The 16909-nt window shown below is 45.1% G+C and overlaps 1 protein-coding gene across 1 annotated transcript in view; it reads right to left on the reverse strand.

The window, feature by feature from the left end:
• Positions 1-16909, reverse strand: part of rbpjb (recombination signal binding protein for immunoglobulin kappa J region b) — an 83361-nt gene that overhangs the window by 7327 nt on the left and 59125 nt on the right. Inside the window, exons 3-10 of the mRNA XM_071333968.1 lie at positions 16188-16283; positions 7362-7527; positions 6644-6818; positions 5498-5635; positions 4071-4183; positions 2998-3138; positions 696-851; positions 388-491 (exon numbers count right to left, since the gene is read on the reverse strand). Of these exons, the coding sequence (XP_071190069.1) occupies positions 388-491; positions 696-851; positions 2998-3138; positions 4071-4183; positions 5498-5635; positions 6644-6818; positions 7362-7527; positions 16188-16283 (1089 nt within the window). The remainder of the gene's footprint in view (positions 1-387; positions 492-695; positions 852-2997; positions 3139-4070; positions 4184-5497; positions 5636-6643; positions 6819-7361; positions 7528-16187; positions 16284-16909) is intronic.

A 16909-nucleotide genomic window follows, 5' to 3' on the forward strand; every position in this document is an offset into this window, starting at 1 on the left:
GTATTCTGTCTGGTCAAGCTACAGTATTCTGCCTGGTCAAGCTACAGTATTCTGCCTGGTCAAGCTACAGTATTCTGTCTGGTCAAGCTACAGTATTCTGTCTGGTCAAGCTACAGTATTCTGCCTGGCCAAGCTACAGTATTCTGCCTGGTCAAGCTACAGTATTCTGTCTGGTCAAGCTACAGTATTCTGTCTGGTCAAGCTACAGTAGTCTGTCTGGTCAAGCTACAGTATTCTGTCTGGTCAAGCTACAGTATTCTGTCCTAAACAGGTTCTGTCTGGTTGGCAGGAAAAACTTGAACATTTTGGGAAATTTAGCATAATTTTGCACCGCCGTATTGAGCCAGCCCCCGGTTGAAAGGAGCAGTGAGGTGTGTCTGTCGGTACCTGTACATGGTCTCTGCCTCCACGTCTCCGAACCAGACCCTCAGGTTTGAGGTGAAGTTCTGTCCCGTCAGCTCCAGCATGGCCACATCCCCACCCCCGTTTAGCTAAACACACACACACATAAACACAAACCATACAAAAGTGTAAATGTTTTTCTGGTGTGACAGAGGAAGAGATGGAATGTGGTAAAGGGCCTAAAGGGTGTTTGTTTGGAGTACTACAAGAGGAACAAATTGTTGTTTATAATAGGAATGGAGTGTGCATGTGGCCTATGTGTGCATGCATATCTGTGTGCGTCCCTCTCTAACCTGTAAGCTCTCGACTACAGGCACGGGGGTGACAGGCGAGTGGACGGGGCCCATGCCCTCGTAGAAGGTGTACTCAGCCTTGTCCGTGCTGATGATTGTCCAGGACGCTCCGTCGTTGATCATCTCTTTGTTTGGTTCCTTTGGGCATGGAGTGGCCTGGGACACACACACACACAGACAAGTTAAAGGGACCTGCTAGCGCTTCACCATATTTCAGATATAGATGGATAAATAAATGAATACAGCTGTGTGTAATGAATCTTGGTTTAGTTGTTTCTATGGTGATCTCTGATGTAGAGATCACACCTCCACAAGGAGCCTATCACCCTAACGCTATATTAACGCTCAATCTAATCCGTCATCTATCGAAGATGGAATCAAAAGGGGAAGAATAACCTCTTAGCAAAACAAAGACTGAATTATTCCAGCAATGGGGACCTGCACAGGGCACTGAGAATGGTTGCCGACCATTTTCAGGTGGGATCTGATAAACAATGTTAAAAATATATATATATATATATTTTTTTAATGTAACCTTTATTTAACTAGGCAAGTCAGTTAATTACAAATTCTTAATTACAAATGGCCTACCCAGGCCGAACCCGGGCGACGCTGGGCCAATTGCACGCTGCCCTATGGGACTCCCAAACACGGCCAGATGTGATTCAGCCTGGATTCGAACCAGGGACTGTAGTGTCGTCTCTTGCACTGAGATGCAGTGCCTTAGAAGCCTGCGCCACTCAGGAGAATTTGAAGATTGTAAACTGGGTATTACCGTAGGAACCAACTAATGTTCACCATCCAACAATACATTTTCTCACAAGATCATTCTGATTGGTTACTGCAAATATGGGGTCAATTTAAGTAGTCTCAACGTGTAATGGAAGGTAGTCAACGTGTAATGGAAGGTAGTCTCAACGCGTAATGGAAGGTAGTCTCAACGCGTAATGGAAGGTAGTCTCAACGCGTAATGGAAGGTAGTCTCAACGTGTAATGGAAGGTAGTCTCAACGCGTAATGGAAGGTAGTCTCAACGTGTAATGGAAGGTAGTCTCAACGTGTAATGGAAGGTAGTCTCAACGCGTAACGGAAGGTAGTCTCAACGCGTAATGGAAGGTAGTCTCAACGTGTAATGGAAGGTAGTCTCAACGTGTAATGGAAGGTAGTCTCAACGTGTAATGGAAGGTAGTCTCAACGTGTAATGGAAGGTAGTCTCAACGTGTAATGGAAGGTAGTCTCAACGTGTAATGGAAGGTAGTCTCAACGTGTAATGGAAGGTAGTCTCAACGTGTAATGGAAGGTAGTCTCAACGTGTAATTGAAGGTAGTCTCAACGTGTAATTGAAGGTAGTCTCAACGCGTAATGGAAGGTAGTCTCAACGCGTAACGGAAGGTAGTCTCAACGCGTAATGGAAGGTAGTCTCAACGCGTAATGGAAGGTAGTCTCAACGTGTAATGGAAGGTAGTCTCAACGTGTAATGGAAGGTAGTCTCAACGTGTAATGGAAGGTAGTCTCAACGTGTAATTGAAGGTAGTCTCAACGTGTAATGGAAGGTAGTCTCAACGCGTAATGGAAGGTAGTCTCAACGCGTAATGGAAGGTAGTCTCAACGCGTAATGGAAGGTAGTCTCAACGCGTAATGGAAGGTAGTCTCAACGTGTAACGGAAGGTAGTCTCAACGTGTAACGGAAGGTAGTCTCAACGTGTAACGGAAGGTAGTCTCAACGCGTAATGGAAGGTAGTCTCAACGTGTAACGGAAGGTAGTCTCAACGTGTAACGGAAGGTAGTCTCAACGCGTAACGGAAGGTAGTCTCAACGCGTAATGGAAGGTAGTCTCAACGCGTAATGGAAGGTAGTCTCAACGTGTAATGGAAGGTAGTCTCAACGCGTAACGGAAGGTAGTCTCAACGTGTAACGGAAGGTAGTCTCAACGTGTAATTGAAGGTAGTCTCAACGTGTAACGGAAGGTAGTCTCAACGTGTAACGGAAGGTAGTCTCAACGTGTAATGGAAGGTAGTCTCAACGCGTAACGGAAGGTAGTCTCAACGTGTAATGGAAGGTAGTCTCAACGTGTAATGGAAGGTAGTCTCAACGTGTAACGGAAGGTAGTCTCAACGTGTAATGGAAGGTAGTCTCAACGTGTAACGGAAGGTAGTCTCAACGTGTAACGGAAGGTAGTCTCAACGTGTAACGGAAGGTAGTCTCAACGCGTAATGGAAGGTAGTCTCAACGCGTAATGGAAGGTAGTCTCAACGCGTAATGGAAGGTAGTCAACGCGTAATGGAAGGTAGTTTCTCACTCACTTGAAACTGTATGATCCTCTCTTGGGAAAGGCACAGGTACATGCGCTCTGTGTCCTTCAGGTAGAAGGAACACTTGTGCAGCTGGGAGACGGGGTCGTCTGCATCCAGCAGGGCCGTCTGCTTGTCCACCTTACGGATGATCTGACACACACAGACAGGCTGGTGTTTAGGGTTTAGTTGCTTAGAGCTCAGTGTACAAGTAACATCAACCACTTTCATTAGTGTGTGTGTGTGTGTGTGTGTGTGTGTGTGTGTGTGTGTGTGTGTGTGTGTGTGTGTGTGTGTGTGTGTGTGTGTGTGTGTGTGTGTGTGTGTGTAATAAAGAGAAATAGTGAGAATATTAACATAAAAAAGACAAAAAGAGTTCCGTGGAGAGAGGAGACAAACACGGAGAGAGGAGACAAACACGGAGAGAGGAGAGAAACACGGAGAGAGGAGACAAACACGGAGAGAGGAGACAAACACGGAGAGAGGAGACAAACACGGAGAGAGGAGACAAACACGGAGAGAGGAGACAAACACGGAGAGAGGAGACAAACACGGAGAGAGGAGAGAAACACGGAGAGAGGAGACAAACACGGAGAGGAGAGAAACACGGAGAGGAGAGAAACACGGAGAGAGGAGAGAAACACGGAGAGAGGAGAGAAACACGGAGAGAGGAGAGAAACACGGAGAGAGGAGAGAAACACGGAGAGAGGAGAGAAACACGGAGAGAGGAGAGAAACACGGAGAGAGGAGACAAACACGGAGAGAGGAGACAAACACGGAGAGGAGACAAACACGGAGAGAGGAGACAAACACGGAGAGAGGAGACAAACACGGAGAGAGGAGACAAACACGGAGAGAGGAGACAAACACGGAGAGAGGAGAGAAACACGGAGAGGAGAGAAACATGGAGAGGAGAGACAAACACGGAGAGAGGAGACAAACACGGAGAGGAGAGAAACATGGAGAGGAGAGAAACATGGAGAGAGGAGAGAAACATGGAGAGGGTACAGAAACATGGAGAGAGGAGAGAAACATGGCGAGGGTACAGAAACAGATGTAAAAGAGAGTGAAGTGGTGGGTAGTACCAGGCGTGGCAGGGCCATCCCGGTGACAGAGCAGACCAGTTTGACCGTCTGTCCATAGTGGATGTAGCCATCTCTCACAGTGAACTCCTCTCCTTCAGACTCCTCGTCATCCACTGGGGAATAGGACACACAACATTCATCTTATGTCCCAATAGCACACACACTTACACTGAGTAGAAACCATTTTAGGGTGGAAATGTAACGTCAGGCCAGCCTCTCAACAATCCACTTTAAAACAAAGCATGATATTGTCATTTACCCATACCATGGATTCAGAAAATATTCAGACCTCTTGACTTTTTCAAAATGTTGTTACGTTACAGTCTTATTCTAAAATTGATTACATAAACAAATGTCATCAATCTACACACAATACCCCATAATGACATCACAATACCCCATACTGACATCACAATACCCCATAATGACATCACAATACCCCATAATGACATCACAATACCCAATAATGACAAAGCAAAAACTGTTTTTTAGAATTTTTTGGACAGAAATACCTTATTTACATAAGTATTCAGACCCTTTGCTATGATACTCAAAATTGAGCTCAGTTGCATCCTGTTTCCATTGATCATCATTGAGATGTTTCTACAATTTGATTGGAGTCCACCTGTGGTAAATTCAATTGATTGGACATGATTTGGAAAGGCACACACCTGTCTATATTAGAGGTCGACCAATTATGATTTTTCAACGCCGATACCGATACCGATTATTGGAGGACCAAAAAAGCCGATACCGATTAATCGGCCGATTTTTAATGACAATTACAACAATACTGAATGAACACTTATTTTAACTTAATATAATACATCAATAAAATCAATTTAGCCTCAAATAAATAATGAAACATGTTCAATTTGTAATAATATTTGTCATTATGGGGTATTGTGTGTAGATTGATGAGGGAATAAAATGTAATTTTAGAATAAGGCTGTAACATAACAAAATGTGGAAAAAGTGAAGGGGTTTGAATGATTCCCTATACACATTACCCACACACACATACATTACCCATTTGGGGCGGCAGGTAGCCTAGTGTTAGAGCGTTGGGCCAGCAACCGAAAGGTAGCAAGATTGAATCCCCGAGCTGACAAGGTAAAAATATGTCGTTCTGCCCCTGAACAAGGCAGTTAACCCACTGTTCCCCGGTAGGCTGTCATTGTAAAATAAGATTTTTTTCTTAACTGACTTGTCTAGTTAAATAAAGATTTGTAAAAATTACATTGCCCATACACACATACATTGCCCATACACACATACATTACCCTTACACACATTTTTACAGTGGAAGTGTGTGTGTGTGTGTGTGTGTGTGTGTGTGTGTGTGTGTGTGTGTGTGTGTGTGTGTGTGTGTGTGTGTGTGTGTGTGTGTGTGTGTGTGTGTGTGTGTGCGTGTGTACGACACTCACACAGGTGAACGTAGAAGGCACCCCATTGCTGGGAGCTGGCGTGGAAGTTGCCCCCCTCCACATGTAGGTAGCGCGTGCTGACCGTCTGGGACCGCAACCGGTTGAACAGGGCCACCTTGGTACCCGATGCAATACACACTGCAGTAGGAGAGACACACAGAGAGAGAGATAAAGAGACCACACTACATGTAACAACCACAACACATGTCCCCGTCTGGGTGATGAGATGTGTGAGAACACCACATGTCCCCGTCTGGGTGATGAGATGTGAGAGAACAACACATGTCCCCGTCTGGGTGATGAGATGTGAGAGAACAACACATGTCCCCGTCTGGGTGATACGATGTGTGAGAACAACACATGTCCCCGTCTGGGTGATACGATGTGTGAGAACAACACATGTCCCCATCTGGGTGATACGATGTGTGAGAACAACACATGTCCCCGTCTGGGTGATACGATGTGTGAGAACAACACATGTCCCCGTCTGGGTGATACGATGTGTGAGAACACCACATGTCCCCGTCTGGGTGATGAGATGTGTGAGAACAACACATGTCCCCGTCTGGGTGATGAGATGTGTGAGAACAACACATGTCCCCGTCTGGGTGATACGATGTGTGAGAACAACACATGTCCCCATCTGGGTGATAAGATGTGTGAGAACAACACATGTCCCCGTCTGGGTGATGAGATGTGTGAGAACAACACATGTCCCCGTCTGGGTGATAAGATGGGTGAGAACAACAGATGTCCCCGTCTGGGTGATAAGATGTGTGAGAAAAGGGTAGAAAGCGGCCACAAAACAAACTCTACAGCTACTTAACAATATTGAACATTGGGTCATTTTCAGGCATCAGTTGTCATCTGGTTTTTGAGCTGTAGCGCCCTCTAGCTGCAAGACCGGCAAACAGGGAAACTTTGTTGAAGAGCAATAGTAGCATTGTGAATGGTAGAAATGAACATTGTTTGAACACGATAGAATAGTTTCAATAGACATCTTTCACGAGCCACGTCATGTTAGAGCAATGATTACCTCGAGGAGAGGAAGGAAGGATGCCTTTTGAAAGCATTTGAGCAGGGCCCTATGAGTGATACTGACATGTAGATTGTGTGTGTGTGTGTGTTGGCATTTGTGTGACTCACGGTCTGCGTTCTTCAGGGACTGTTTCTTCTTGGAGGGCTTGGAGATTACTTTTATCCTCTTACTCAGGAAGACGCCAATGTCGGCGCTGTTGCCGTAGAACATCTTGACCGACAGCATGAAGTGCTTTCTCTTGTCGGAGTCGGATATGTACAAGGTCTTGGCTGTGCAATAGTTCTGAGTGAGAGGGGAAAATAAGGCCAGGCACCAGTTAGTCATTTCTTTGGTGAGAGAGACAAAGAGAGAGAGAGAGACAGAGAGAGAGAGAGAGAGAGAGAGAGAGACACAGAGAGAGAGAGACACAGCGAGAGAGAGAGAGAGAGAGAGAGAGAGAGAGAGAGAGAGACACAGAGAGACACAGAGAGAGAGAGAGACACAGAGAGACACACAGAGAGAGAGAGAGAGAGAGAGAGAGAGAGAGAGAGAGAGAGAGAGAGAGAGAGAGAGAGAGAGAGAGAGACACAGAGAGAGAGAGAGAGAGACACACAGAGAGAGAGCGACAGAGAGAGAGAGAGACACACAGAGAGAGAGCGACAGAGAGAGACAGAGACACACAGAGAGAGACAGAGAGACAGAGAGAGACAGAGAGACAGAAAGAGAGAGAGTGAGAGAGAGAGTGAGTGAGTGAGAGAGTGAGTGAGAGAGATGGGTGAGTGGGACAGGAAGAAAGGGAGGGAACGAGAGAGAGCGAGAGAAAGAAGTGTACAGGACCCTCCCTACCTTTCCCTCTATGTTGAGCTGCTGCATCTCCTGGTCACTGTTTCCTATCCCTATAAAGGCACAGGGTTGAGCCTCCTGCTCTGAACAGCCTTCTCTCTCCATCTCCTCTCTCTTCTTCTTCCAGCCAGAGCCCATCAGGTAGACACATGGGGGTGGACAGAAGAACCTGTACACACACACACACCAGTATAACATACACTGAGTATAGCACACATTAGGAACACCTTCCTAATATTGAGCGACACCCCAACCCCCCCCCTCCTTTCTCCCTCAGAACAGCTTCATATTCGTCGGGTCATGGACTCTACAAGGTGTCGAAAGCGTTCCACAGGGATGCTGGTCCATGTTGACTCCACAGGGATGCTGGTCCATGTTGACTCCACAGGGATGCTGGGTCCATGTTGACTCCACAGGGATGCTGGTCCATGTTGACTCCACAGGGATGCTGGCCCATGACTCCAATACTTCCCACAGTTGTGTCCAGTTGGCTGGATGTCTTTTGGGTGGTTGACCATTCTGAACACACAGGAAACTGTTGAGCGTGAAAACCCAGCACCGTTGCAGTTCTTGACACACTCAAACCGGTTCACCTGGCATCTACTACAATACCCAGTTCAAAGGCACTTAAATATTTTGTCTTGCCCAGTCACACAATACATGTCTCAAGGCTTAAAAATCCTTCTTTAACCCGTCTCCTCTCCTTCATCTACACTGATTGAAGTGGATTTAACAAGTGACATCAATAAGCGATCATCACCTGGTAAGTCTGTCATGTAAAGAGCAGGTGCTCCTAATGTTTTGTATCCTCGGTGTACACACTACTGCCCAGATTACACACACGTCAAATGATTAGTACCTATAATACTTTACACACACATACCAGACACACACTAACGATAGAACAGTCTGGAATCTACTCTGGTCTGGTGGATCCAGAATTTTCAAAAACATGTCATACTGCATGTTAGACTTTCTGCCACTAGATGGCAGTGTGACATAAACAACAAAAGAAGAGTAGTACTTGGGAATGATGTTTCAGCCAAGTTGTCAGTGCATTTCTTTGAGTGACAAACAACTTCTCAAAACAGCTACTAAAATCCCGTAAAACCTTGTTTAATTTCAAAGGAGAAAGTGAAATGTTAATACAATAACTGATTGGGCTTGCTCGAGTCTAATCTGACAAGAACTTGAATTTTAGCCAGTACCTCAGCAAGACATGTCAGGAGAAAAAACACGTAGATTGCTTAAAACAACACGTTTTACTAGTCTCAGTCATGTCCCCTCTTTAGGGAGAAATATCAAATGTTTTCACCCATTTTGCTCTTCAAAATAAACTAAAGCGGTTTGTTTTTATGAGCATGTGTAGGGAAAGAAGGAAAGTGGGTCATATGGAGACACTTGTCACGAGACTGTCTGTCTAGTCTGAGGAGAAGGAGAGTGACACTTAATACCAGTCTGCTTTCATCTCCTAAAAGAGAGAAAGAAAGAGGGAGATTTCTGAGGAAAAGCCATCTATACACACACTCAATTTATTCATGCTCAGAGCTCCTATTGTGTATCAAAACACAGACAAGCTTTCATATTGTAAACACACACCGACAGCGACGCCACGACCACCAGGCTCTTCCTTAGAGAGGGACACACTCCCGCAGAGCTGACCCAAACCAACGTCGTTCGGTTCAGAATGAAACCATAACTAACGTGTGTGTGACTATACACAGTGTACAAAACATTAGGAACAACTTCATAATGTTGAGTTGGAGATTACAGTTACACTAACTACAGTTACAAAACAGAGAGACTACAGTTACAAAACAGAGAGACTACAGTTACACTAACTACAGTTACAAAACAGAGAGACTAAAGGTACAAAACAGAGAGACTACAGGTACACTGCAGAGAGACTACAGTTACACTACAGAGAGACTACAGTTACAAAACAGAGAGACTACAGGTACACTGCAGAGAGACTACAGTTACACTACAGAGACTAGTTACACTACAGAGAGACTACAGTTACACTACAGAGACTAGTTACACTGCAGAGAGACTACAGTTACACTACAGAGACTAGTTACACTACAGAGAGACTACAGTTACACTACAGAGACTAGTTACACTGCAGAGAGACTACAGTTACACTACATAGAGACTACAGTTACACTACAGAGAGACTACAGTTACACTGCAGAGAGACTACAGTTACACTACAGAGACTAGTTACACTGCAGAGAGACTACAGTTACACTACAGAGACTAGTTACACTGCAGACTACAGTTACACTACAGAGAGACTACAGTTACACTACAGAGACTAGTTACACTGCAGAGAGACTACAGTTACACTACAGAGAGACTACAGTTACACTACAGAGAGACTACAGTTACACTACAGAGAGACTACAGTTACACTACATAGAGACTACAGTTACACTAGAGAGAGACTACAGTTACACTACAGAGACTAGTTACACTGCAGAGAGACTACAGTTACACTACAGAGACTAGTTACACTCTGCAGAGAGACTACAGTTACACTACAGAGAGACTACAGTTACACTACAGAGAGACTACAGTTACACTACAGAGAGACTACAGTTACACTACAGAGAGACTACAGTTACACTACAGAGAGACTACAGTTACACTACAGAGAGACTACAGTTACACTACAGAGAGACTACAGTTACACTGCAGAGAGACTACAGTTACACTACAGAGACTAGTTACACTGCAGAGAGACTACAGTTACACTACAGAGAGACTACAGTTACACTACAGAGACTAGTTACACTGCAGAGAGACTACAGTTACACTACAGAGACTAGTTACACTGCGGCGAGACTACAGTTACACTACAGAGAGACTACAGTTACACTACAGAGAGACTACAGTTACACTGCAGAGAGACTACAGTTACACTACAGAGAGACTACAGTTACACTACAGAGAGACTACAGTTACACTACAGAGAGACTACAGTTACACTACAGAGAGACTACAGTTACACTACAGAGAGACTACAGTTACACTACAGAGAGACTACAGTTACACTGCAGAGAGACTACAGTTACACTACAGAGAGACTACAGTTACACTACAGAGAGACTACAGTTACACTACAGAGACTAGTTACACTGCAGAGAGACTACAGTTACACTACAGAGACTACAGTTACACTACAGAGAGACTACAGTTACACTACAGAGAGACTACAGTTACACTACAGAGACTAGTTACACTACAGAGAGACTAAAGTTACACTACAGAGAGACTACAGTTACACTACAGAGAGACTACAGTTACACTACAGAGAGACTACAGTTACACTACAGAGAGACTACAGTTACACTACAGAGACTAGTTACACTACAGAGAGACTACAGTTACACTACAGAGAGACTACAGTTACACTACAGAGAGACTACAGTTACACTGCGGAGAGACTACAGTTACACTACAGAGAGACTACAGTTACACTGCAGAGAGACTACAGTTACACTACAGAGAGACTACAGTTACACTACAGAGAGACTACAGTTACACTAACTACAGTTGCACTAACTACAGTTGCACTAACTACAGTTGCACTAACTACAGTTGCACTAACTACAGTTGCACTTTAACACGCAGTCACACACACACGCAGTCACACACACACACGCAGTCACACACACACACGCAGTCACACACACACACGCAGTCACACACACACGCAGTCACACACAATTCTGCTCCTCCTCTCTCGTGCTCCAAAACTCAGAGGTGTCACAGTGTCGGCTCAGGGCTGCTGATTTACTAAGACATAGTTCTGGTGTGATGCTGCTGATTTACTAAGACATAGTTCTGGTGTGATGCTGCTGATTTACTAAGACATAGTTCTGGTGTGATGCTGCTGATTTACTAAGACATAGTTCTGGTGTGATGCTGCTGATTTACTAAGACATAGTTCTGGTGTGATGCTGCTGATTTACTAAGACATAGTTCTGGTGTGATGCTGCTGATTTACTAAGACATAGTTCTGGTGTGATGCTGCTGATTTACTAAGACATAGTTTTGGTGAGATACTGCTGATTTACTAAGACATAGTTCTGGTGTGATGCTGCTGATTTACTAAGACATAGTTCTGGTGAGATGCTGCTGATTTACTAAGACTTAGTTCTTGTGAGATGCTGCTGATTTACTAAGACATAGTTCTTGTGAGATGCTGCTGATTTACTAAGACATAGTTCTGGTGTGATGCTGCTGATTTACTAAGACATAGTTCTGGTGTGATGCTGCTGATTTACTAAGACATAGTTCTGGTGAGATGCTGCTGATTTACTAAGACATAGTTCTGGCGTGATGCTGCTGATTTACTAAGACATAGTTCTGGCGTGATGCTGCTGATTTACTAAGACATAGTTCTGGTGTGATGCTGCTGATTTACTAAGACATAGTTCTGGTGTGATGCTGCTGATATACTAAGACATACGTCTGGTGAGATGCTGCTGATTTACTAAGACATAGTTCTGGTGTGATGCTGCTGATTTACTAAGACATAGTTCTGGTGTGATGCTGCTGATTTACTAAGACATAGTTCTGGTGAGATGCTGCTGATTTACTAAGACATAGTTCTGGTGTGATGCTGCTGATTTACTAAGACATAGTTCTGGTGTGATGCTGCTGATTTACTAAGACATAGTTCTGGTGTGGTGCTGCTGATTTACTAAGACATAGTTCTGGTGTGATGCTGCTGATTTACTAAGACATAGTTCTGGTGTGATGCTGCTGATTTACTAAGACATAGTTCTGGTGTGATGCTGCTGATTTACTAAGACATAGTTCTGGTGTGATGCTGCTGATTTACTAAGACATAGTTTTGGTGAGATACTGCTGATTTACTAAGACATAGTTCTGGTGTGATGCTGCTGATTTACTAAGACATAGTTCTGGTGAGATGCTGCTGATTTACTAAGACTTAGTTCTTGTGAGATGCTGCTGATTTACTAAGACATAGTTCTTGTGAGATGCTGCTGATTTACTAAGACATAGTTCTGGTGTGATGCTGCTGATTTACTAAGACATAGTTCTGGTGTGATGCTGCTGATTTACTAAGACATAGTTCTGGTGTGATGCTGCTGATTTACTAAGACATAGTTCTGGTGTGATGCTGCTGATTTACTAAGACATAGTTCTGGTGTGATGCTGCTGATTTACTAAGACATAGTTTTGGTGAGATACTGCTGATTTACTAAGACATAGTTCTGGTGAGATGCTGCTGATTTACTAAGACATAGTTCTGGTGTGATGCTGCTAATTTACTAAGACATAGTTCTGGTGTGATGCTGCTGATTTACTAAGACATAGTTCTGGTGTGATGCTGCTGATTTACTAAGACATAGTTCTGGTGTGATGCTGCTGATTTACTAAGACATAGTTCTGGTGTGATGCTGCTGATTTACTAAGACATAGTTTTGGTGAGATACTGCTGATTTACTAAGACATAGTTCTGGTGAGATGCTGCTGATTTACTAAGACATAGTTCTGGTGTGATGCTGCTAATTTACTAAGACATAGTTCTGGTGTGATGCTGCTAATTTACTAAGACATAGTTCTGGTGTGATGCTGCTGATTTACTAAGACATAGTTCTGGTGTGATGCTGCTGATTTACTAAGACATAGTTCTGGTGAGATGCTGCTGATTTACTAAGACATAGTTCTGGTGTGATGGCAGGCAGGGCTCCAATGATCAGACCCAGCCAAGAGGAAGGGGGGAGGGAGAAAGAGGGTGCCTTCGGAAGGTATTCAGAACCCTGACTTGTTCCACATTTTGTTACGTTACAGCCTTATTCTAAAATAGATTTTTTTTAAATCCTAAGCAATCTACACACAATACCCCATTATGACAAAGCGAAAAACAGGTTTTTAGAAATGTTTGCAAATGTATTAAAAACTAAAAACAGATACCTTATTTACATAAGTATTCAGACCCTTTGCTATGAGACTCGAAATTGAGCTCAGGTGCATCCTGTTTCCATTGATCATCCTTGAGATGTTTCTACAACTTGATTGGCGTCCCCCTGTGGTAAATTCAATTGATTGGACATGATTTGGAAGGGCACACACAAGTCTATATAAGGTCCCACAGTTGACAGTGCATGTCAGAGCAACAACCAAGCCATGAGGTCGAAGGAATTGTCCGTAGAGAGAGACAGGATTGTGTCGAGGCACAAATCTGGGGAAGGGTACCAAAACATTTCTGCACCATCATTCTTAAATGGAAGAAGTTTGGAACCACCAAGACTCTTCCTAGAGCTGGACGCATGGCCAAAATGAGCATTCGAGGGAGAAGGGAATTGGTGAGGGAGGTGACCAGAACCCGATGGTCACTGACAGAGCTCTTGAGTTCCTCTGTGGAGATGGGAGAACCTTCCAGAAGGACAACCATCTCTGCAGCACTCCACCAATCAGGCCTTTATGGTAGAGTGACCAGACAGAAGCCACTCCTCAGTAAAAGGCACATGACAGCCATCTTGGAGTTTGCCAAAAGGCCCCCAAAGACTCAGACCATAATAAACAAGATTCTCTGGTCTGATGAAACCGAGATTGAACTCTTTGACCTGAATGCAAGAAACCTGGCACCATCCCTACAGTGAAGCATGGTGGTGGCAGCATCATGCTGTGGGGATGTTTTTCAGCGGCAGGGACTGGGAGACTAGTCAGGACCGAGATGAAAGATGAACGGAGCAAAGTACAGAGAGATCCTTGATGGAAACCTGGCCCAGCGCGCTCAGGACCTCAGACTGGGATGAAGGTTCACCTTCCAACAAGACAACGACCCTAAGCACACAGCCAAGACAACGCAGGAGTGGCTTCGGGACAAGTCTCTGAATGTCCTTGAGTGGCCCAGCCAGAGACCTGACTTAAACCTGATCAAAGAGACCTGAAAATAGCTGTGCAGCGATCCTCCCCATCCAACCTGACAGAGTTTGAGAGGATCTGCAGAGAAAAATGGGAGAAACTCGCCAAATACAGGTGTGGCAAGCTTGTAGCATCATGCCCAAGAAGACAAGTCTGTAATCGCTGCCAAAGATGCTTCAAGAAAGTACTGAGTAAAGTGTCTTAATACTTAAATAAATATAATATTTACAATTTCTATAAATTAGCAAACATTTCTAAAAACCTGTTTTTACTTTGTCATTATGGGGTATTGTGTGTAGATTGATGACGGGGGGAAAAAACAATTTAATAGATTTTAGAATAAGGTTGTAACCTAACAAAATGTGGGAAAAGTCCAGGGGTCTGAACACTTCCCTAAGGCACTGTATACATATACACAGAGCGCGAGAGAGAGAGAGCGAAAGGCTTCATTCTGTCTAATCCCCTATAGCTGTATGACCATATTCAGAACAGCTCATTAACTCCCTACACACACCCCATACACCATCCTAACATTAGTACAGCAACCAGGAAACAGTCTACCCACTTCTACCCGGTCATAACCCCCTACCTACCACAGCGTGCTCCCCAACCCTGTAACCCTACCATTCCCCTGCCATCTACCCTTTAACCTCCTGGATGTGCCCTGCAGAGAACTTCACCCCTTAACCCCGTCTGGACGCAGTAGGAAATGGAAAGCCGGAGGGGCCAAAACACCGACGTCACACAACAGACACAACGGAATGTGATTTCGCTTTTTTTCGACCTCCCTTTAGTCCATACTATTAACCCTTGACCTATTGACTTATAATGAAACAGGGAACTGTTCAACATGCCTTTTGGGGTAGGGACTGTGTTAGTTACTACACCAGGTATGGTGGTAGCAGTATCATGCTGTGGGGATGTATTTCAGCAGCAGGGACTGGGAGACTAGTCAGGATCGAGGGAAAGATGAACGGAGCAAAGTACAGAGATATCCTTGAAGAAATCCTGCTCCAGAGCGCTCAGGACCTCCGACCGGGGCGAAGGTCATCACACACACCAGCTAGGGGCTGTGCGAGGTACTACACCAGCTAGGGGCTGTGCGAGGTACTACACCAGCTAGGGGCTGTGCGAGGTACTACACCAGGTAGAGGCTGTGCGAGGTACTACACCAGCTAGAGGCTGTGCGAGGTACTACACCAGCTAGAGGCTGTGCGAGGTACTACACCAGCTAGGGGCTGTGCGAGGTACTACACCAGCTAGAGGCTGTGCGAGGTACCACACCAGCTAGAGGCTGTGCGAGGTACCACACCAGCTAGAGGCTGTGCGAGGTACTACACCAGGTAGAGGCTGTGCGAGGTACTACACCAGCTAGGGGCTGTGTGAGGTACTACACCAGCTAGGGGCTGTGCGAGGTACTACACCAGCTAGAGGCTGTGCGAGGTACTACACCAGCTAGGGGCTGCGCGAGGTACTACACCAGGTAGAGGCTGTGCGAGGTACTACACCAGGTAGAGGCTGTGCGAGGTACTACACCAGCTAGAGGCTGTGCGAGGTACTACACCAGCTAGGGGCTGTGCGAGGTACTACACCAGCTAGAGGCTGTGCGAGGTACTACACCAGCTAGGGGCTGTGCGAGGTACTACACCAGGTAGAGGCTGTGCGAGGTACTACACCAGCTAGAGGCTGTGCGAGGTACTACACCAGGTAGGGGCTGTGCGAGGTACTACACCAGGTAGGGGCTGTGCGAGGTACTACACCAGGTAGGGGCTGTGCGAGGTACTACACCAGGTAGAGGCTGTGCGAGGTACTACACCAGGTAGAGGCTGTGCGAGGTACTACACCAGCTAGGGGCTGTGCGAGGAATGTGGGAAGTATGGAGAGTGTGGAAAGTTGTGTGTAGGGTAAGTGGTGGTTGATTACCTTTTTTCATTGCCATAAGATTTCTGGGCAACTTTTGCATGCAGGATCAGGACAGTTTGGTCTCCTCGCTCCTTCAGGTAATTCCTCATCGCTTCTCTGTGAAGAAGACAGAGGGATGGGAAGAGGGAGAGATGAGAGAGAGGTTTGTTATTCATCCATTTATATAAACAAGTTATAGATGACAGAAGCGACAGAGATAAATTATACTGAACAAAAATATAGAAGCAACATGCAACAATTTCAACGATTTTACTGAGTTACAGTTCATATAAAGAAATCACTCAATTGAAATAAATAAATTAGGACCTAATCTATGGATTTCACGATTGGGCAGGGGCACAACCATGGGTGAGCTTGGGAGGGCATAGGCCCACCCGATCAGAATTCGTTTTCCCCACAAAAGAGCTTTATTACTCCTTATTTTCATCAGCTGTCCGGGTGGCTGGTCTCAGACGATCCCGCAGGTGAAGAAGCCGAATGTGGAGGTCCTGGACTGGTGTGGTTACACCTGGTCTGCGCTCGTGAGGCCGGTTGGACGTACTGCAAACTTCTTTAAAAAGATGTTGGAGGCGGCTTATGGTAGAGAAATTAACATTCAATTCTCTGGCAACAGCTCTGGCGGACATTCCTGCAGTCATCCGGCTAATTGCACACTTGAGACATCTTTGCCATTGCGTTGTGTGACAAAACTGCACATTTTAGAGTGGCCTTTTTATGTCCCC

Source organism: Salvelinus alpinus, chromosome 11 (genome assembly GCF_045679555.1).
Source record: "Salvelinus alpinus chromosome 11, SLU_Salpinus.1, whole genome shotgun sequence".
Lineage (NCBI taxonomy): Eukaryota > Metazoa > Chordata > Actinopteri > Salmoniformes > Salmonidae > Salvelinus > Salvelinus alpinus.